The sequence below is a fragment of the Carcharhinus amblyrhynchos genome, chromosome 17, assembly GCF_965287045.1.
Source record: "Carcharhinus amblyrhynchos chromosome 17, sCarAmb.v2.hapA, whole genome shotgun sequence".
In the NCBI taxonomy this organism is placed as follows: Eukaryota; Metazoa; Chordata; class Chondrichthyes; order Carcharhiniformes; family Carcharhinidae; genus Carcharhinus; species Carcharhinus amblyrhynchos.
In genome coordinates this window covers 38,608,662-38,631,334 of record NC_137340.1, presented here as the reverse complement: position 1 = coordinate 38,631,334, position 22,673 = coordinate 38,608,662, and the positions used below count along the sequence as shown (strand labels likewise).

The window sequence follows — 22,673 nt, the reverse complement described above, 5'->3', positions numbered from 1 at the left end:
CCTGTTCTTCTTACACATGTCCAAAATGTTTCTACATATACCCTCTTCCACTGCCCGCAGGTTGTCGGGCGGCCTATAGTACACTCCTGGCATAGTAATGGCCCCCTTCCTATTCCTCAACTCCACCCACAGAGACTCAATTCCCTCCATGTTATCCTCCCTCTGCACCGCTGTGATCTGCTCCCTAACTAAGAGCACCACTCCCCCTCTTTTCAACCCTCTCCAATCACGCCTAAAACACAGAAGTCTTCATAAGTCCCATTTTCTGAGGGTGAGGAGAAATAGGGTAACAGAAGTTAGAAATTGGTTGATTTATTTTTCTTTCAAGAAACCTCCAAGGCTCTACTGTTACATTTGCAAATTATTCCCTAACACTATTAAAGGATCCAAACATTCATCGAAGCTAATTCACTAATAATATAAAAGATGTAAATAATATTCCAAAATAGTTCATTCAACACCAGCGTGAGTTATGTGCACCAATAACATTAATTTTAAGATATGTGACTAGCAATAGGGAAGTTCTAGAGTGATTTGTCCAACTACAGTCTTACATTTGAGTGTCTGGGGATAACTGTTTTGGAAATTATTGTAAATTTGAGTTTGAACGTCAAAAATTGTCATGGGCAAAGGTTCAACAATGCTGCAAATATGGCAGGAAAAGATTCAGATCTACAAGCAAGACTAAACAATGAAAAACCCTGTGCATTATTGCAGAAGGTCAGGGGGCATGGAGTTGGGGTTAGGGTGTTAGCGTGGATAGAGGATTGGTTGTCAAATAGGAAGCAGAGAGTGGGGGTCAATGGGTGCTATTCGGATTGGCGGATGGTGACTAGTGGAGTGCCCCAGGGGTCGGTGCTGGGGCCTCAGCTATTTACCATTTATATAGATGATCTGGAGGAGGGAACCGAGTGCAGGGTGTCGAAATTTGCTGATGATACCAAAATTGGTGGAAAGGCAAATTGTGCGGAGGGTGGTGAGAGTCTACAGAAGGATCTAGATAGGCTGGGCGAATGGGCCAGGAAATGGCAAATGGAATTTAATGTTGGCAAGTGCGAGGTGGTCCACTTTGGTAGGAATAATGGTAGGAAGGATTATTACTTACGTGGAGAAAAACTGCAGCAGGCGACGGTGCAGAGGGACCTCGGGGTCCTTGTGCATGAGTCGCAAAAACCCAGCTTGCAGGTGCAGCAAGTGGTCAGGAAGGCGAATGGGATGCTGGCCTTCATCGCGAGGGGGATTGAATATAAAAGTAGGGAGGTCTTGCTGCGGCTGTATAGGGCATTGGTGAGGCCGCAGCTGGAGTACTGTGTGCAGTTTTGGTCGCCGTACTTACGCAAGGATATTTTGGCCTTGGAGGGAGTGCAGAGGAGGTTTACTAGGCTGATGCCGGAGATGAGGGGGTTGAGCTATGAGGAGAGGCTGAATAAATTAGGCTTGTACTCGTTAGAGTTTAGAAGAATGAGGGGAGATCTCATTGAGACGTATAAGATGATGAATGGGATGGATAGGATAGAGGTGGAGAGACACTTCCCGCTCAGAAAGGATAGTAGGACTAGGGGGCACAGCCTCAAGATAAAGGGGGTGCGGTTTAGAACGGAGTTGAGGAGGAACTTCTTCACTCAAAGGGTGGTGAATCTCTGGAATTCTCTGCCCGTTGAAGTGGCGGAGGCTACCTCGCTAAATATTTTTAAGACGCGGGTTGATGGGTTTTTGATAAGAGAGGGGATTAAAGGTTATGGGGAGAGGGCGGGAATGTGGAACTGAGCCACGACAGATCAGCCATGATCTTATTGAATGGCGGGGCAGGCTCGAAGGGCTAGTTGGCCTACTCCTGCTCCTATTTCTTATGTTCTTATTATTCATCCCGTGTTCCAGTCAATACTTGAATCTGCAATGCTACGACTGAAACCTGTGAGAAAGCTGTACATCTTTTTGACTTTGTTCAAAACTTGTTGGCCTTTTTTTGGTTTTCACACGAGTGGAATATGTTGCAATCATGCTTGGAGCAGGCACATGAAAAACATTTGATGGTCAACAGCACTTGTGATACCAGATCGTCCGTAACCGCTGTTTTGGTTTTGAAAATGAACTTTGTTGATGTAAAGGAATGCTCATCAGACATAGCCACATCAAATTCAGAAAAAACAAGTGCGTGAAAACTGAAACAAGCTCTTCAGCAGAGAAATTTGAAAAGTACAACATTGCTGTTTTTACTGTTTTGTGGAACTGTTTACTTTAAATAATTAATGCCATCAGCAAATCACTGCAGAATGTTGACATAGCTTTACTGAATGCTGCACAATTGTTTGCTGCAGTTTAAAGTTTTGTGACACACATAGCTTGGTGGAAGCAGAGCACTAACATTAGCAAAAATACCGGTCCCTCTGCTGATGAGAAGTGTACAGGATGCAGAAAGTTATTTTCTGATTGAAAACTAGAGACAGTGACATCACTTTAAAAGAGAGAGAAGATCCTTGTTGAGACTCAGTGTTTTTTGTGACACAATAATGGTGCAATTGCAGAATAGAAGTGAATCTTTTGATTTTCAACAGAAGTTGACTAAAAGCCACTGCAATAACAAATTAAGTTAATTTTACCAGGAGGACATAGACATAAATCTTTTTGAAGATGAAGTGAAACAATCTATTCAATTTATTGATAATGATGAGGTCTGTGCTTTGAGATCACTAGATGATTGGTACAGATTTGTATTTGATGGTTTGCAGGCAACCTTACCAAACATGAAAACCACTCAATTTTTTTTAAACAATACCTGTCATAATATTCTCCAGAAGCATTTGTTTTTCTATATTGAAAAGAGGTAAAAATGACTTGAGAAGTACAATTAGGCAGGAACATTTGACAAGTTCAACAATATTAATGATTAAAAATGTGTTCTTTCAAGATTGTACCTATCATGATGTAATTGATGATTTTACGAAGTGTAGAAGTTATTTAAATTGCCATGCCAACAAGGGATGAAGCACGAAAATCTTAAAAATCTGACCTTCTTTCTCATGTTTAAATTCTGTTTTTTAAAATGGACCATTGCTGCTCCGATGCAATGGCTGCAACTAGTCACATGCTGATATTCTAGCCTTCATCACTTCATCAGAAAGTCTCTTCTTGGACAAAGGATGGAATCCTTCCAGGCAAAGTCACTGAAATTGGGCTTGGACTCAATGGACACTCCACCCATGTGAATTTACTGCAATAACTTGTTTGATTTTATGAGGGGAAGCAAGGAAGTGGACTTTTATTTCTGAAATTGAATGAGATTCAGAAATACACTGAATGGCAGTGTATGCACCTAGTTTTTTGGAGTATTTACTCCTGCACTGGCCTGGCTCATTGTGTCCCGCACTGGTCTGTGCTACAATTATGTCATTGGCTGATTTTTCTATCTGGTTGCTCATCAGCAAATTCCATGTTTGCCTCAAGATTCACACATCACAATATTGATTATAGAGTCATAGAGGTTTACAGCTTTTGGCCCAACTTGTCTATGCCACCTTTTTTTCCCAAACCCCTAAGCTAATCCCAATTGCCCACATTTGGCTCATATCCCTCTATACCCATTTTACCCATGTAACTGTCTAAATGCTTTCTAAATGACAAAATTGTACCTACCTCTACCACTACCTCTGGCAGCTTGTTCCAGGCACTCACCACCCTCTGAAAAAATTGTCCCTCTAGACACTTTTGTATCTCTCTCCTCTCACCTTTAACCTGTGCGCCCTAGTTTTAGACTCCCCTACCCTTGGGAAAAAATATTGACTATCCAGCTGATCTACGCTCCTTATTATTTTATAGCCCTCTGCAAGGTCATCTCCCAGCCTTTATGCTCCAGAGAAAAAAGCCCCAGTCTATCCAGCCTCTCCTTATAACTCAAGCCATCAAGTCCCGGTAGCATCCTAGCAAAATCTTTTCTGCACTCTTTCTAGTTTAATAATATCCTTTCTATAATAGGATGACCAGAACTATACACAGAATTCCAAGTATAGCCTTCCAATGTCTTGGACAACTTTAACAAGACATCCCAACTCCTGTATTCAATGTTCTGATCAATGAAACCAAGCATGCTGAATGCCTTCTTCACCACTCTGTCCACCTGTGACCCCACTTTCAAGGAGCTATGAACATGTAGCCCTAGATCTCTTTGTTCTGTAATTCTCCCCAACACCCTACCATTAACTGAGTAAGTCCTGCTCTGGTTCAATCTGCCAAAATGCATCACCTCACATTTACCTAAGTTAAACTTCATCTGCCATCTGTCAGCCCACTGGCCCAACTGGTCAAGATCCTGTTGCAATCCGAGATAACCTTGTCTATTGTCCACTATGCCACCAATCTTGGTGTCATCTGCGAACTTACTAACCATGCCTCTTACATTCTCAACCAAATCATTAATATAAATGACAAATAACAGTGGACTCATCACTGATCTCTGAGGCACAGCACTGGTCACAAGCCTCCAGTTTGAAAAACAACCCTCTACAACCACCCTCTGGCTTCTGTCAAGAAGCCAATTTTATATCCATTTAGATACCTCACTCTGGACCCCGTGAGATTTAACTTTATGCAACAACCTACCCTGCTGTACCTTGTCATTCTGACAAGAGATAAGCTTGGATTTCAATTCAGCAATTATTCGTACAGGGGTGTTTTTACAAGTTTATAAAATGTAGTAAAACAGTGATCAACTTGGGTATTTCTGTAACTTCAGCCTTTGCGTTCCGTGGGGCGAGGGTGGGCGGGATCAGAGGATGTTTTAGCATTGGGGGTGCTACCCCCCCTCCCCATAAGTATAAAAGTTTGCCTCCATCACAAATTTAAACCCACGATCTATGCCTTTGTTTTCAAATTTTGAAACAAGTTTGCGACAATTTGTTCAACATTTCTAGCTGATATCGGAATGTGGCAAAATTCCGCAAATTCGATTGAATTTAGGCGTTTTTTTTAAAGTAACGCCTGCCGCTGTGTTTTTACACTGCAAAGGGTAATCAAATGTCTGACCAATTTTACACCCACTCCACCAAGGCCTAACGTCAGTTTTGAAATGACTGCACGAGATTAGCCTTTACTGCAATTTTAAGAGACTTCACTGCGCTAGAGGTTTCAGGTGGAACATACCAGCTCAATTCCACATGTTTGGCCTTTAAAACATTCATTTTTAAAAGTATACATCAGTGTGTGCGCGCTTCAGTATGGAGGTGGGAACAACTTTTTCCAACGGTTGCCCTTTGAACCCGAGTTTATGGGGAAATTTAAATACTGCATGCCAGTTTGAGCTGTGGAATTTGCTCACTGGCCGGGAGAAAGATGAGTTGACTTTCACAGAACATATTTTCCCCTCAGAATTCACAATGATAAAACATTGAAGATAGGACTGATATATTGACAACGTAGATAACACATTCAATTCTATTTGACTTATGAAGGGCTTTAAAGGGAAAAAAAGACAACGGTTAGACATCATTAGGACTTCACAAAATGCTGGAAAAACTCAGCAGGTCTAGCAGCTTCGGTGAAGAAAGAGAGTTAGGGTTTCAAGACCGTCTAAACTTGTCATTAGGACTGACCTTTGCTATTGAAATACAAACAGAACGATGCGAATTGAACCTCTTTTTTTTAAAGAATATATAAATACTATCTTGAATTACCGAGTTCCTTTCAGTAAAACAATACCTTGTTCCTCATGCCTTGTGACAATGTGTTGCAGGGTGTGTTCAAAAGTGACTTTACTGCAGCTGAACCAGGAGTCAGGTACACCTGGAAAAACGCCAGCATGAGATCAATAGGCAACCTTTGAACTTCCTCTAAGCAGCTGAAACCCGGGACCGAGGAGAAAAATGGCCACTTCTGAGGAAGAAAAGCACATCAAAAATCTGAACGACTTGTCCAAACAAGGTGCGTACCTGTGTTAAAATAGTGTTCGCTCTTAGCGGTAATCGCTATAAAAAGTTACAAAAGCCAAAGCGATATTAAATGTTTAGCAGGAAAAAATATGGGAGCTCTCACTTTCAAACAAGGCAGCTTTAATAGAAATATCTTTCAAAACATTAACTGTTGCAGAGTCTAAGTATCTTAACAGACGAATCCTTCGTCACTTTTTAATCAAGTTAAAGACAGGGTTTGGCACTTGCCAGAATTGCGTTTAGTTGACTTGCATGTCATAAATAATTTCGCCTCCAAAGCAATTAATTTATTTAGATTTTGACAAAAGGTCGTCAGGACTCGAAATGTCAGCTCTTTTCTCACCTTACCTGCCAGAACTGCTGAGATTTTCCAGCATTTTCTCTTTTGATTTAATTTATTCAGGCACCGTCATATAAACTTATGAAGAGTGCAATTGCATACAGCAGTTATTTCAATAGTTTTTGAGTAAATCATTGTTGAGTGCATTCGACCAATATAAATCACATTTGCAAAGCAGGTGGGTCTTGCATAGTTCTGTACTTTTGAGTGATAATTACTCATCAACAGTGTCAAGATCCAATCGCGGGTCATTGCTGTTGTTTCAGTGTACTTATTAGCAAAAATGTTACATACAGTGATGAATGATGTCATTAATTTATCATTGATACATTCACCACTTAGTATCAGCAGTTTGTCAAAACTAATTACTTATATCTAAATTTAAAAGGCTTTTTTTTAAAAACTTTATTCCAATCCAATCAAGTCAAATTAAACCCAATTCAGAGTCCCAACAAGTTGGGACATTCCCGATCTAAGCTGACAAGACAGGGCTCTCACCGCCTGTCTTGGGCTTGATCTACATGATCCAAGCTGACTGGAGTAGGTGTAGCTCCTCCTCCAGGGCTTGATCTTATTTGCATCTTAGCCTAATGGCCGAGATATCTAAATTTAAAAGGCATTTGGACAAATACAGGGATAGAAAGGGTTTAGAGGGAAAGGTTTTGAGCCAAACGCAGGCAAATAAGGTTAGATTAGATAGCCTTTTGGGTCGGCATGGACAAGTTTGGGCCGAAGGACCTGTCTCCGTGCTGTACATTCTATGAGTCTATATATAAATTGAACAACACTCCTGCCTTGTGATGAGACAGTCACTTTAAGTAATGGCAGGGTTGACGAACAATAACTGGCCTAATTACCAATTCAAATACCATGCTGTATTTTAATGCAGTCAAGTGACCAATGCAACAGGGATATATATATTTTTTAATTATTGATGGGATGTGGGCATTGCCAGCTGGGCCAGCATTTGTTGTCCATCCCTGATTGCTGTTGAACTGAATGGCTTGCTAAGCCATTTCAGATGGTATTTATGTGTCAACCAAACTGTATGCAACACTCTCAGCAAAGGCAACACGATGACGATCAGATAAGATTGGAGAATTGATTTATTTCAATTCTCTAAATTTGGATGATGGAGTAGATTAAATTTCAGTTCTGTGACTTGGATCAGAAACCAGTTCAAGCTGATCGTGTGAGGGTCGCTAGTTCATCTGTATGAATCTTCAGTGAAATGAGTTTTGGTCATCTTTACTCCATTCTTAGCAGATGTAAGATTGAGCACTAATTCCATCAGGTTTCACAAATGTCAGAAAGAAAATGATGCAGAAAATGAAAATACGTCTCTGATGCTGTAAGAGATGGAAGTTTGGGTTTGGAGCAGTATATAGGAAAAGTCACAGCACTAATGGGAAAGATCTGCCATGTGCTAAATCTACCAGAATTTGTGAAATGTACTTCCCTTGATCTTGGGTTACTATTTTCTGCATGGGTGTAATTTTTTTAGGTCCAGTTATCAATACCCTGGATATCAACCACATAATCAGTTAAAGGAAGAGGTGATCACATAGATTGAAAAGATCAATAGAGTTAACAATAGAAGCACATGGGGTTGGCAGGGGGGGTGGGGGGGGGGGGCGGTGTTTCAGGTTGTTCATAATCTTATGGATAGCAGTGTTGGCTGTGAAATATAAAAATAAGGTTAACAAGATTGAGAAACTGGACAAGATAATTTTAAAAATTGCACAAAAAGAAATACAAGTTACAGAGAGTTAGTTATTCAAAGCTGAAGGCAAGACACACGACTTGGATGGATTTTGAGCAAGGGTTATTAATTAGCTAATGAAATGGGCCAGATTCTCGCCACTCTCTTTGGTGATTTATCAGAAATAGAAGAAATGAAGGAAGATTGAAAAGTAGCTAATCTAATGTCTATCATTGCAAAGCAGCATAAGATCAATACAGTGAACTCTAAGCCAGCAAGTCCATTGCCTGATGTGACTGAAGCTATAGAGGACATTGTGAGAGAGGAGATCATAAAACAGCTAGGGATGACTAGTGGGGAATTATGGATTTAAGAGGGAGGACGTGACCTTATTAAAAATGCAAATTCCATGGATGCGATGTCTTTGGATTTCAGCAAGAATTTTGATACTGTACTACACAAACAGAAGTTAATATAGTTAGATGGAATTTCAAGTTAAGAGTCTGAAAGGGATTCAAAGTTGCTCCGGCCAGAATAAAGCAAAATGTGGTTGTGAATAGGTCTGTATTAATACGGCAATGGTTCATTAGTAGGGATGGTATAGTAATCAGCACTGCCATTGCTATCTGCACTGGCTATAAATGACGTGTTACTGGGGACAGAAACAAAGCTCAAGTTGTGGTGGGAGTGTCAAACAATAGGAAACAGGCAAATTAAATATGAACATTAATCTTGTAGAAAAGTTGGGAAGGTGGACTTTTGCATACATGAATGCCATCTGTCTCACTGGTTAGTAAGACTGCAGAAAAGAAATAAAAGTAAACAAAATGATTATAGGCTGTTGGATAAAACACCAGTGATGGATGTGGAAGTGCTGGTGTATAGGCTATTTACAAGAATCTGGCAGCAGCAAGGAAAATCAGTTTGACCCTGTGATGTAAAACCACGGGGAAAGAATGCAAACCCCAGGATGATGCTAAGTATGAGACACTGACTAGGCACCCTCTGGAGTACTGCATACAGCTCTGGTCAGGACTACAGCAAGGATATTCAGACATTGCTGATGGTGCAGTAAAGAATAAGCAAACCAATATCAAACTTGTGGCACTAGAGCTATGAACTGAGATTGAAGAGACTGGGCTTAGCTACAGAAGATTTGCAGGATACAGTGAAATTCTTATATGCATTGTTGCAGTCTAGAATCAGGAAGTATGATTCAGAGGAGGGGAAATGCACTGATAGTTTATAGAATTGCAGAACGCTACTCTATGAGATATTTCTTCCAACAAATTTGCACCAACCCAACTCATCTAATCCTACTCAGTTATTCTCTACTCCATTAAAAAATAAGACATACCTCCCAAAGGCAAAGGGTGAGAGTAAATCTAGTGACTGAAAGTCAACTTCCTTGATTGAGAACCACATGTGAAGTACATTCTCCTGCCATTCCTTGATGGCAATAGATAATAATTGATCTGCAAGGAAAATCAATTCACGTCTTAGAAGCTGAACAAGGACTGACCTAGCTTCTGTGAACAGAGAAACATGAGCAATTTTAAGCTGTCATTATTCTGCCTGACCAGAAACCAGCATGCGAGTCAGTTGATCGTACAAATGTTCCACACACAAGTACTTTCTCGCAAGGCATTTTCTTGGGGCAATTTCAGGGGAATAGCCAAGTCTCAAAGGAAATTCAAATCTGATTCTGCTTTTCTATAATAATCATAGACAAGTGTGCATTAGAATAAAAATGCTAAACATCTTTCAAGTAACTATATTATTCCCTTTGTAAAGACCTCTAAGAATAGACAGTGGTAACTCTATATTGTGAGTTACTGGAGTAATAATTGAAACATTGAATTAATTCTTATGTGAAAATGTATTTTTCCTCTACTGTAGCAATTGATGAATATGAAGAACTGATAAAGGAAAATGACAAAATAAGAGAGGAGGTTAGTATTTTTCCAGTAGATCAAAACTAAATGTTAACTCTATGTAAGATAGAACTATGGATCCTAGAAATTATTCACCTGCTCGTATCTCCTATATACATCCTTTGATTGAATTTTGATTATTTTAAAAGCAAGATCCAAAATAGCTTGCAAAATGTGATGACTGCATTTGCAGCTCATATACAATATTTGTTATCCATGTTATTTACTCTGTCCTACTGAATCATTTTGGCTCTCCACTTCCCCAGTGGCATCTTGCTTCCTCACTCCCTGCATGGACCAACTGATTATTCCTGCCACTTTGATGCTGACAAGTCTTCATGCTGCTTCCACACCTTCCACCTCTCAGTGAGAGACATTTTAGCCCTTGCATTCCCTATTCACCAAACAGAGCTATTAGCTTGTGCAACTTCATGCCTCTATTGATCAAATACATTTTTGTTGCCCAATAGTCCAATTTTCTCTACAGGGCCCTCAAAGATTTCCTACAAAATCTGTTGTGCACCCTCCCCACTCTACCCCCACTAATTTCTCAAACATCCTCCACCACCTTTCCTTCTCCAGTTGTCACCTTCCTCATTGTCTTCCTTCCGCTTCTCATTTTCCCTCTTTCAGTCATCCTCAATGTGTTTTCCTCTGCCTCTTCTTCTCCCCTTATGACCATATTTCCTCTTCATGTTTCCCTACATATGCCTCCCTCCAGCCTCATCACTTGTCTCTTCTCTTCTTGTACAGTTGTATCTCCTCCCAATGCTTCTTTCTTTCTCTCTCTCCCTCTCTCCTTCCTCATTTCTGTCTAACTCTCCCTCTTCCCACTCATGCCTATCTACCCTTCTCCCCACCTCCCTCACCCCTTCTTTCACCTTGTCTACCTCCTTTTTCATTCTTTACTCATCTCTTTTCTCCACTTCCTTATTCCTTCCATTCTCTTTCCTTTCCACTCTTATTCTCCTTCCCTTCTGCATCCTGTTAGCTTTTTTCTAATGCTGCTGCGCCAGAATACTTCAATTACTGTCAACTCCTTGAGTGAAACTCCACAAAGGTTGACTAGTTAATTGCTAATTATAACTGGTCAATTCAGCCCCTTCTTAATTAAAAATTTCAATGACATTTATAGAAATGCTGTGGCTCAGAATGTTGACTGTAGGTATTGTATCTTAATTGCCTTTTGTTCTAATAATGTTGAAAAAAAAGATTTCCCGCATGGGATGTTACACAGTGTAAACTTTGATAGTTTGTTTTTAGAATAAATATAAAGTTATATGATCAATTTGTTACTGTTAAGATGCTTGTTAAAGTTGAGAAAATGAGCTGTCTTTGGTTAGTCTGACCTTATGCTGTAGATCATTGGTGACATTGCAGCAATACAATCTTTTCATTTATTCACAGAATTAACAGAAGTTATTGTTCATTTATTATCATATTAATACAATAGTGCGTTGAATGTGTTCCACAGTTTAATTATTTAATTGAAAATAATTGACTATTTAGTGGATTCTAGGTCAATGGAACAGTCTCTGTTTGAATAGGTTGTGACTTTGATGGGGCTCTATTCTAATTGTGTTAAGATATAATTAACAATTGTGATCATGCATCATCGTGTTTTGTATTTTGGGGACGGATTAAATCAATAATTGCAAAGGGTTCTTCTGACGTGTCAAATATGATATGTATTTCTGCATTATTTACTATAAATATGTTAACTTATGGTAATATGTGGACATTAGGTGGATTGGCCATGCTAAATTGCCCCTTAGCATCAGGGGGAGCTAGCTAGGGTAAATGCTTGGATTGTGGGGATAGGGCCTGGGTGGGGTTGTGGTCAGTGCAGACTTGATGGGCCGAATGGCCTCCTTCTGCACTGTAGGATTCTATGATTCTATGAATATACGTCCTCCATTGTTAAAGAATATTGACACTAAACATGAACTAAAAACCTGATCTTTTTAAACCAAAAATGTTAATAAACAGAACATGAAGTGAACCAAACATTAAATTTTTAAAATGTTTATACGTTGGTTTTTGTCCAGACTAAGAGCAAATTTTGTTTTGAATTAAATTTGCCTTCAACACCTAATTTATCTGATAACTAAAGTATTCCAAATAAAATTGACCTCACCTTAATGTGTAACATTGTTATCATCTATTCAGTTATCAAGCATTATGCTTCTAATATGTAATTTTGATGTCACAATGAGATACATTGAACAGGAAATGGTTCCTTGAAGATTAATATTTGTTAAGTAGAGGAGCTCTCTGGCTTAAATGGTGATTGAAACAAGTATTGCAGTTTCACATCTTATTACCATTTCTTGAGAATATTGTTTCTCAGCATTTGGGAAAGTATCGGTCAACTTCTGTATAGTTCCCTTTTTTATTAATGTATCTCTCCCAGCACCATCATTTTATACATTAGCACTGTGGTTAGCACTGCTGCTTCACAGCGTCAGGGATCCAGATTTGATTCCTGGCTTGGGTTACTGTCTGTGTGGAGTTTGCATGTTCTCCCTGCGTCTGTGTGGGGTTCCTCCGGGTGCTCCAGTTTCCTCCCACGTGCTGAAAGACACGCTGGATAGATGCATTGACCCAAACAGATGCCAGACTGTGGCGATTAGAGGAATTTCACAGTAACTTTATTGCAGTGTTAATGTAAGCCTTACTTGTGACTAATAAATAAACTTTACTTTTCTAAGAAACATGTCCTTTAAAAAGTGTTGTCATTCTTTAATAATTCATACAGACAGGGACAATGTTAGGACCCAAGCAATCTGTACAATTGCACAGGGTTCTGAGCCAGTAAGGGATTCCGAATGCCTCCACTGAAAAGACACCTATGCAATGGTAATTGCAGATTCCTAAACACTGTCAACTACTCTTAATATTGTAAACATGACTGATCATGATCTTGAGTATGTGAATTTGTCAATAGTTTCTTCATTGTTGAACTAAATTAAAGGGCTCCAACCCAAACCCTAGCGTGGGATCCCTGCTAGATGCAAGAAGATGTTCCCGATGGTGGTTGTGTCCAGAACTGGGGTCACAGTCTGAGGATACAGGGTAGACTGTATAGGACTGAGATAAGAAATTTCTTTATCCAGAGAATGGTCAGTGTGTGGAATTTGCAATCACAGGAAGTAGTTGAGGTCAAAACATGTTTTGACCTCAAGAGCAGTTAAATATAGTGTTTGAGGCAAAGGGGATCACAGGATATGGGGGAACAGGCTATTGAGATTGGATGATCATAATGAATGGTGGAGCAGGCTTGAAGAGCTGAATAGCCTCCTCCTGCTTCTGTTTTCTATGTTTCTATGTAAGACAAATACAGCACCTGCTTATAGAAGAGTATGGAATATTTTCAATTCGAAGCTCTTTCTGAAAAGCGGCAATTTAAACATTCCAATACAACCCAAATACAATAACTCACATTTTCCCAATGAGCAGAATTTTATGCTCCTTCTAGACACATTCTGAGGTGGGAGAGCAGGATTCCTCCTGGGTACCTGCCTATCTGAACCCAGAATCTATTTCATGCTTGAGAAGATAGGTCTTTGGGTGGGAAACCCTATTAAAACTCTCAGAGTTGTGTTGCCACCAACACCCCTCCCCCTCCCCACCCCACCCCACCCCACCCCAGGACATTGGAGCACTGCAACCCCTCCCTCCTGACCTACCTCCTCATTGCGATTGCGTCCTCCTGACCCCACCCCCTCCTAACACACTCTCCCCCAAGGAGTCTCCTACAACTCCTGCCCCCAGGATCTACTTTCTCAAAGCAGATTGTTGCAGTACCACTTTTGTCCATTGCAGTGCTGTTCCCATAGAGCTGGTTGAAGAGCTGTTGACTAATCTGGTTAGCTGACAGCTCTCATGGGCAGGACTTCTTTCCAAGGACTGACAAAAGCCCTGCCCACCATCAATTAACGCTCAGGTGAGCATGAAACAGCAGTTTAGAGAGTTAGTGGCTGTGCGTTAGGCACCGACTCTCAGGATGGTGAGTACCAATTACTCGCTATCCTTAAAATTTTACCCAGTGATTGTTGACAGTTTTCCTCCTCCTTTACATTTTAAATTCAGTTAGAGTTGTGTTGAGTTAGTACTATTCACAAAATTGAACTTGTATTGCACAATGCATTGCTATAGTGCCATTTGCATCTTAACACCTTGTTCAGTTGCACACTTGAACAGAACTCTGTTTGCCAGCCTCATGTTGTTCAATTGGAGAGTGCGGTGTCTGTGCACTTCTTAAAATATTCACATTTAAGAAATCGCCAGTTGTACAATTGATTACTTTCAAACCTGATTTACTCGAAATCATGAGCGATCCTGTTACAATCCCAGCTGATACTCCTGGACAGGTCTTATCCCAGCGTGGAACCAAAATAGAAAATGCTGAAAAAATCTCAGCAGATTTGGTAGCATCTGTAAGGAAAAGAGCTGACGTTTCAAGTCCAAATGACCCTTTTTGAAAGCTCTTTTCTCCCCATTACAGATGCTGTTAGATTTGCTGAGATTTTCAGCATTTTCCCTTTTGGTTTCAGATTCCAGAATCCACGGTAATTTGCTTTTAGTCAGCTTTTATTCAGAGTGAAACCTGGCTTGTGTGTTGTGAGACTTCTTACAATATCAACTAACATAGGGACCAGGAAGGGAAGTGGGAGGTTGCAGAATCCTGACAGTGCAGAAGGCGGTCTTTTGACTCATCGAGTCTGCACTAACCCTCCCACCAAGCGTCTTGTCCATGCCCTTTCCCCATAACTTCATATATTTACCCTCTAATCACCTAACCTACACACTCTGGGACACTGAGGAACAATTTAACATGGCCAATCCACCTAACCTGCACATTTTTGAGGTGTGGAAGGAAACCAGACCACCTGGAGGAAGCCCAATGAGACATGGGGAGCACATGCAAACTTTGCACAGACCCAAGGCTGGAATTGATCTTGGCACTATGAGGCAGCAGTGCTAAGCACTGTGCTGCCATGTTGCATATTGCATTTATGAAAATGTAATATTTGTAGGTTTGTTTTTAAAGTTATCAAATTACTTGAAGTTGGATGGTCAGCAGTTTAACGGAAATAGTAACAAGGGAGTAGGAGGTAGGTCTTTTGGACAAGATGAGTTTGGCGAGGACATAGTGGCAAGAAACTGGAACAAGATGTGAGTTCAGGGTAAGGACAGTGGCCGAAGTGGGGTTGGAAAATTTTGATTTGAGAAAGGAGGGATGCAACAGAGTCATATGGTCTCAATCTTAGTGAAAAAGAAGTCCTGAACACTTGTGTTGGAGGAAGTCACAAGATGTGGATTGGCGTAAGCACAATAAGAAGTCTCACAACACCAGATTAAAGTCCAACAGGTTTATTTGGTAGCGCTAGCTTTCCGAGTCCCAAGCTCCTTCATTAGGTGGGTGAGGACTTGTGTTCACCAACAGGTCATATACAGACACAAACTCAATATACAAGGTAATGGTTGGAACGCGAGTCTTTACAGTAATCAAGTCTTAAAGGTACAGACAATGTGAGTGGAGAGAGGGCCAAGCACAGGTTAAAGAGATTGTCTCCAGCCAGGACAGTAAGTGAGGTTTTGCAAGCCCAGGCAAATTGTGGAGGCTACATATAGTGTTCCCTTCCAGTCAGTGAACACTTCAGCAGTCACGGGCATTCAGCCTCTGATCTTCGGGTAAGCGTTCTTTAAGGCAGCCTTCACGACAACACAGAATTGCTGAACAGAAACTGATAGCCAAGTTCCACACACGAGGATGGCCTCAACCGGAATCTTGGGTTCATATTGCACTATTTGTAACCTCCATGACTTGCCTGGGCTTGCAAAATCTCACTAACTGTCTTGGCTGGAGACAGTACACATCTCTTTAACCTGTGCTTAACCAGCTCTCCGCTCACATTGTCTGTATCTTTAAGACTTGTTACCTGTAATGACTCGCATTCCAACTATTATCTTGTAAATTGAGTTTGTGTCTGTATATGACCTGTTTGTGAAGACAAGTCCTCACTCACCTGATGAAGGAGCCTGGGACTCCGAAAGCTAGTGCCAAATAAACCTGTTGGACTTTAACCTGGGGTTGTAAGACTACTTACTGAGGTCACAAGAGACAGGGCTTTAAGAATTCCTTTACCATTTTAAGTAGTGGAGAAGGGAAGTCGTGGTTATCTCTGCACTTCAAAGTGATGCTGGATTAGTGAGCAATTTTGGCAGAGAAGAGCAGAGGCCAATAATGCCTTATGTGATCCAGCCAGATTAAGCAATGAACAACTGAACCAGCTGTCCACCAAGTCTGTGTGCCTTGGACCTATAGGAACAAGGGTGACCCATGTGAGATGACAAGATAGAAGAGTGGCCATGATAATAGACTTGTATGGAGCGCGGGAAAGGGACAATGGCTGGGCATTGAATAAACATAAATTATGCTGACCAACTGCAACATCTCCTTCCTTGACGTAACTTACTAATTCCTCATTTAAAAAACGTATTAATAAATTTTAGTATTCACCAAATCTAGTTGAAAATACTCTGATTTTAAATTTAACTAAAGATCCTCCAATATTGTGGGATATATTATACTGCTACACTACCGTTCTATTGTACCCATCTGAGACTGGTGCCTGTACACAATTGTCAAATTTGAGTTATATTATTAACCGCGTGTTGTATTAAATTAGTAACTTGAGATATTTTATTCTCATGATTAGAACTGTACAAACTATTATGTATGCTTCATTGCCAGGGCTATATCATTGTATCCAAAATAATTTACAGAAGCAAGAGGCAAATATTTACTAAATTCGATTTGGTTCAGAATTTCTGAATAGAACTGTTGAAACCTATACATTTGAGTGGTAAATCGATAATTACAAACCTAAGCATTTTCTTGTATTATGTTTGACGTTTTAATCCATTTGTCTTTTTATGAACAGAATGCAAGATTGATTGAAGAAAAAGAGAATGCTATTCAACAAGTGAAGCAATTCCATCGGGGTAAGTCAATATGTTTGATGTGTTGATGCAAATTCTAGAGTGCTACAATGGTTACAAAATGCATGTTGCCATTCCAGAATTCACAGCGGTATCAAATCTTCTGTAGAAATGTAGCAGGATATCTGAAATTAGAAACAAAAAGCGCTGAAAATGAGCTCTAGATTTGTCAGTGACTAAGCATAACAAGGGAAGACAAAACCTCAAGCTTTTCACAATGGGCTAAAAGACCTTCTGTGTGAAATTTCTATGATTTATTAACAGAAGTTATTCAGAGCGGGAATATAGCCCATATTACGCTTAAGTAGCATGAAGAAGGGAAGGGGAACAATAAGTAAATGTCAAGAGTACAGATTTGCTCTCTGAAGTAATTAGCTACCTCAAATGTAGCGCTTAAAAAATTTGTTATTTAAATGTTCAATGTCTCTTTCCCACCACTATCCTTTTCCGCAATAATCAATCATTCAAAGTAAGTTGATTCTACAATATATGTATTAGTTACAATATATTACAGCCTGTTTTATACCTCTTCAAAGTTTTAAACAGTCTTACCAACATTACTGATTTTAGTAATTCATTTTCTTGTATATCACTTTGAAAAGTAAATACAGATCAATTTTAAATAAGATACAATATTACATTGTTACATTACATTAGCATACAACATTATATTATTGCAATATGTGGAAGGATATTAAAAGTTTAAAACTAAAGCTTGAGTCAAAATGGTTGGAAAATGAAGATATCAATTAACAGGTCAAGCTAAATTGGCCCAAGGTAAATCTCATGTCAGACTCTGAGGCAGGTCTACCAAAGATTTTAAAGAAACAATGTCTTTAATGGAGAGCTGGGAACTATGAAAGAGGTTTCAGTCAAGCAAGGTGCTTAAAGGCTTAGTCAGCGCTGTATGCCTTCAGGCCTAAGGTAGAATTAGAGAGACTGGTCAAGATAGGGGTCTTCCAACTCATTAATGTAACTATTGGCCATGTCGATAGTTATCGTGATGAAGAAAGATGGTTTGGTATGTGTGCAGTGATTTTAAAGTCACTATCAATCTGGTACTGTGTGCAGAGCAGTACTCTCTAACTGATTTATTTTCTGGGTTGGGTGGAGGTTAGCATTTCAGTAAATCTGATGTTTGTGGTACATTATAGTGGAATAGTTTCACAACTATTCCACTATAATACGCCTCAATCCTCATAACTGAGCAGGCATCACTCAGAGCAAGTTCAAGACTTTTATTTGAGCTATAGCAGGGGAACCAGCTTTGGACCATGTGGTTTCCAGGTTCACCAAACAAAAGGATTACAATGGCATTTATACCATCAGGCTCAGGTGTAAGTGATTTACATACACAAATCAAAATTGTACATTCATTCAAAGGTGATCAGTATCCTATCCCTAAGTATCCAATAGTTCTGTTTATTTCAATTGATTCCCATAGTCATATTTAACAAATTACACCAACTCTACACTTGTCTAATTATAATATCCAATTACTGATGAGGCACATATTCAAAGTTTATACTATCAGCAAACACATATATTTGTGGTCATTGGCTGTCTTTTATTTTATTCAGTGACTTATTGTGGTCTATCAGAACATGTCTATTGTCCTTAACTATTATCTAGAGCAGAGATTCAACAATAGTGTCCCTGTGATCTAACCAAATCCTTCCCTGTCCCTTGTTTATATTCCATGGCAATGTAGCTTTGGCAGCCTCACTTTAGAACTCGGATATCTTCAATGATTTTTAATCCTTTGACTGACTCTGGTGAAGCTTATCTTCAGATCAATGTAGATCCGGATTCACAGCAATATTTGACAATCATGACACACAAGGGGCTATTCAGGTATAAAAAGCTTCCATTTAGCATTATGCCTGCACTATGTTGTTCCAACATGTCATGGATCAAATTCTAAGCAGACTCGAAGGAGTCCAGTGCTACTTAAACATTAACTTAGTTACTGGAAAGAATGAAGAAGAGTATCTTCAAAATTTAGGTGCTGCATTCCAGAGACTAGAAGATTACAGGCTATGAATATGGAAGGATAAATATGAATTCTTCAAATCTTCTATTAAATAGCCAGTGCATGTCATAGATGCAAAGGGACTGCACAAATCGCCTTCAAAGGTAAAAGCTATAATCGAGGCACCTACACCTCAAAATGTAAATCAACTTTGATTGTTTTTGGGCTTATTAAACTATTATGGAAGGTTTGTCCATAATCTAACAACTGTTCTCAAGCCTTTACAGAATTTAATGCATCAAAACAGGAGATAGAAATAAGTGAATCAGTGTGAGAATGCCAGAATATGAGTTAAGGAGGCATTACTAAAATCAGAATCACTGACACACTTTGATCCAGAGTTATCCTTGCAACTGCCTCATCGTCTTAAAGAGTGGGACTAATAGTTTCACACATAATGCCCAATGGGGAAGAAAAGCTAGTAGGGTTTGCATCAAGACCTTTCAATAAAGCAGAAATGAACTATGTACAGGTAGAGGAGGAAGGTCTGTGCATCGTCTTTGGAATCACACATTTTTACAAATGCCTATATGGAAGAAAATTTACTTTACTAATGGATCATTGACTACAGACAATGATACTGGCTGCACACTGGTGTTCCATCTCGAGCAGCAAGATTGGTGGTAAAGTGGACAGTGAAGGAAGTTATTTGGGTTGTAATAGGATCTTGATCACTTGGGCCAATGGGCTGACAAATCGCAAATGGAGTTTAACTTAGATAAATGCGAGGTGTTGCATTTTGGTAGGACTTACCCAGGGCAGTTAATGGTAGGGCATTGGGGAGAGTTATAGGACAAAGAGATCTAAGGGTACAGGTTCATAGCTCCTTGAAAGTGGAGTCACAGGTGGACAGATTGGTGAAGAAAGCATTTAGCTAGCTTGGTCAGAACATTGAATGCAGGAGTTTGGACTTCTTGTTGAAGTTGTACAATACATTGGTAAGGCCACACTTGGAACACTATGTACAGTTCTGGTCATCCTATTATAGAAAATATACTACAGTCCAAAAATGTGCGGGTTAGGTTGATTGGCCAGGCTAAAATTGTCCCTTAGTGTCCTGGGATGTGTAGGTTAGAGGGATTAGTGGGTAAATGTGTAGGGACATGGGGATAGGGCCTGGCTGGGATTGTAGTCGGTGCAGACTTGATGGGCCGAAGAGCCTGTTTCTGCACTGTAGGGTTCTATGATCTATGATCTAAACTAGAAAGTGGGCAGAAAAGATTTTCTGGGATGCTTCTTGATGGTTTGCATTATAAGGGGAGGCTGAGAGGCTGGATAGACTGGGACTTTTTTCTCTGGAGCATAGAAGGCTTAGGGGTGAACTTATAGAGGTCTGTAAAATAATAAGGCACATGGATCAGCTAGATAGTCAGTATCTTTTCCCAAAGGTAGGGGAGTCTAAAACTAGAGGGCATAGGTTTAAAATGAGAGGGGAGAGATACAAAAGAGTCCAGAGGACCAATTTTTTCACACAGAGGGTGGGGAGTTTCTGGAACCAGCTATCAGATGTTGTAGTAGAAGCAGGTACAATGTTGTCTTTTAAAAAACATTTAGACAGTTACACGGGTAAGATGGCTATAGAGGGATATGGGCCAAACTTGGGATCAGCTTAGTGGTTTAAAAAAAAGGGGGCAGCATGGACGAGTTGAGTGTATTTCCATGCTGTAAACCTCTATGAATCTATGCTGTTGTCAGCACATACGTACTCATTAAAATATCATTAATCAAATCTCCATGGGTATGCTGTCGGACTGTCTAATGTTACCTAATGAGGCGTCAATGAATAGTTCAAGTTGTAATATTTTCTATTTTGAAGAAGTTGACAACACTCTTGTAACCACGGAACAAGTTAAGAAGTATCCCAAAGATAATCCACTCATGTCAGAAGTTATGGACGTGGTGCTTTGTGGTAAGACCATGGGAACAAACCCGGAGTTGAAGCCATATGTCACCTGAGATTCAAACTATCTGTACAGGCTAGTTATCTCCTCTGAGGAATGAGGGTTATCATTCTGCCATTGTTAAGGAAACGTGTCCTAAACCAACTTCATGAAGGTCATTTTGGTATAGAATAGATGAAGGAGATAGCCGGAAGCTATTTTGGTGGCCAAGACTCTAGCGAAATCGAGGAGAAGGTGGGTATGTGTTTGGCTTGTGCAAAAGTTCAAAACCTGCTGCCACTAATGCCACTACACCTGTGGGAATGGCCAGAAGGGTCATGGCAAAGAGATATAGATTATGCCAGATCATCTGAAGGACTAATGTTTTTTGTTGTGGCAGATGCACGCTCAATGACTTGAGTTTGTCATTGTCCTTGGAAAGAACAATAGAAAGAGTGTGAAAATCCCTTAGTTGCCACACTCTGGCCCCCATTCAGGGACACTGAGGGAGAATTTAGCATGGCCAATGCACCTAACCAGCATGTCTTTTGGACTGTGGGAGGAAACTGGAGCACCCAGAGGAAACTCACGCAGACACAAGGAGAATGTGCAAACTCCGCACATATGTGACCCAAGCTGGGAATCGAACCTGAGTCCCTGGTGCTGTGGGGCAGCAATGTTAACCACTGTGCCACCGTGCTGTCCTATGTTCTATTCTCCCAGCAAATTGAATAGCCTCAAACTTCCTAACTCTACCTGCCACATTAATGCCCACTCACTTAACCTGTCCATATCCCTTTGTGTCTCTATCTGTTCGACTGCAGCTTACTGCCTGTGCCCAGAAGCAGTACAGTAAGGGAAATTTATAATTTCTAGACTGGATTCTGTGATTGTTTTTAATGTTTGAAAAATGCTTTCATGAGTTTGCTTCAATTGTGAAGGAACCAGTTGCAATTTTCTTGAAAAATTGGTCCATGGGACCCTGGTGAGCCCTGACTGGCAGTGGTACCAACAGGAAAAAAATTAAAATACAGAAGCCATATGACTGCCAGACACACACAGAAAGCAGACAAAGACAGAAAGAGAAGTATAGAACTCCTGTAAGGAGAAGCTTGCAAAGCTCTCAACAAATTTGTCAATTTTCTGTTTGGAGAAAAGGAAAATAGAATTTCAGAAGATCTTGAGGAAAGAAAGGAATTGAGGTAAAAGGAATTGAATCGTATAAGCAGTGCGAAGAGTTCAGACATGAGAGAGAGCTGAGAGTTTGTATCACAGGACCAGAGAATGAACTTGGTATTATTTGTTGGTTGGTTGGCTGGCTAAAAAGGAATCTTGCAAACCATCAGGATGATCCTGACTAAGGGAAAGAGGGTTTTATAGTGTTGTGCCTTGCTGATTATTGTACCTTTTGAGACTTGAGAGGTGAAAGTTGCTTTCAGGTAGGACTCCTGAACTACCCTGTGTGAATAAAGAGCATTATATTGTGGAACTGTGTACCTTATGTCATATATTTGCAGGGCCTGATGCTGGTGCTTGTTTCAGATGTAACTTTGTTGTAATGACTACTTCAAATGAAAGTTACTGTTTATTTAAAGTGTCATTTGTCTGTTAATTTAGGTTGATTCTGATTTATGTTAAAAATAAAAGTTACAGAAGTAAAATCTTGTTAGCAATTTCTCCACTGTGGACGCAGTCACAAAATCACACACAGGTTACAGCACAGCAGGAGACCATTCAGTTTGCCACATTATACTGGCTCTCCGAAGAAGCAGTTCACCTTGCCCCACTCCCCTGTCTTTTCCTTATGTCTGCATGTTCTTCATTGCAGATAATACAGTTCCCTCTTGAATGCTTCA

At 40.0% G+C, this 22,673-nt stretch overlaps 1 protein-coding gene across 4 annotated transcripts in view; it reads left to right on the top strand.

The window, feature by feature from the left end:
• Positions 1-5,822: 5,822 nt before the first annotated feature.
• The window catches only part of shtn1 (shootin 1), a 101,844-nt gene continuing 84,993 nt past the window's right edge, over positions 5,823-22,673 (top strand). For 2 of the 4 annotated variants that reach the window (XM_080205838.1, XM_080205839.1), the window contains exons 1-2: positions 5,837-5,913; positions 16,848-16,908. Coding sequence is in view for 1 of the 4 variants with exons in the window: in XM_080205837.1 (XP_080061963.1) it covers positions 5,856-5,913; positions 9,863-9,915; positions 16,848-16,908 (172 nt within the window). In the remaining 3 variants the exon portion in view is untranslated. Of the gene's footprint in view, positions 5,914-9,862; positions 9,916-16,847; positions 16,909-22,673 lie in introns of those variants that run through there. The other 2 variants (XM_080205837.1, XM_080205840.1) reach the window with 2 other exon arrangements.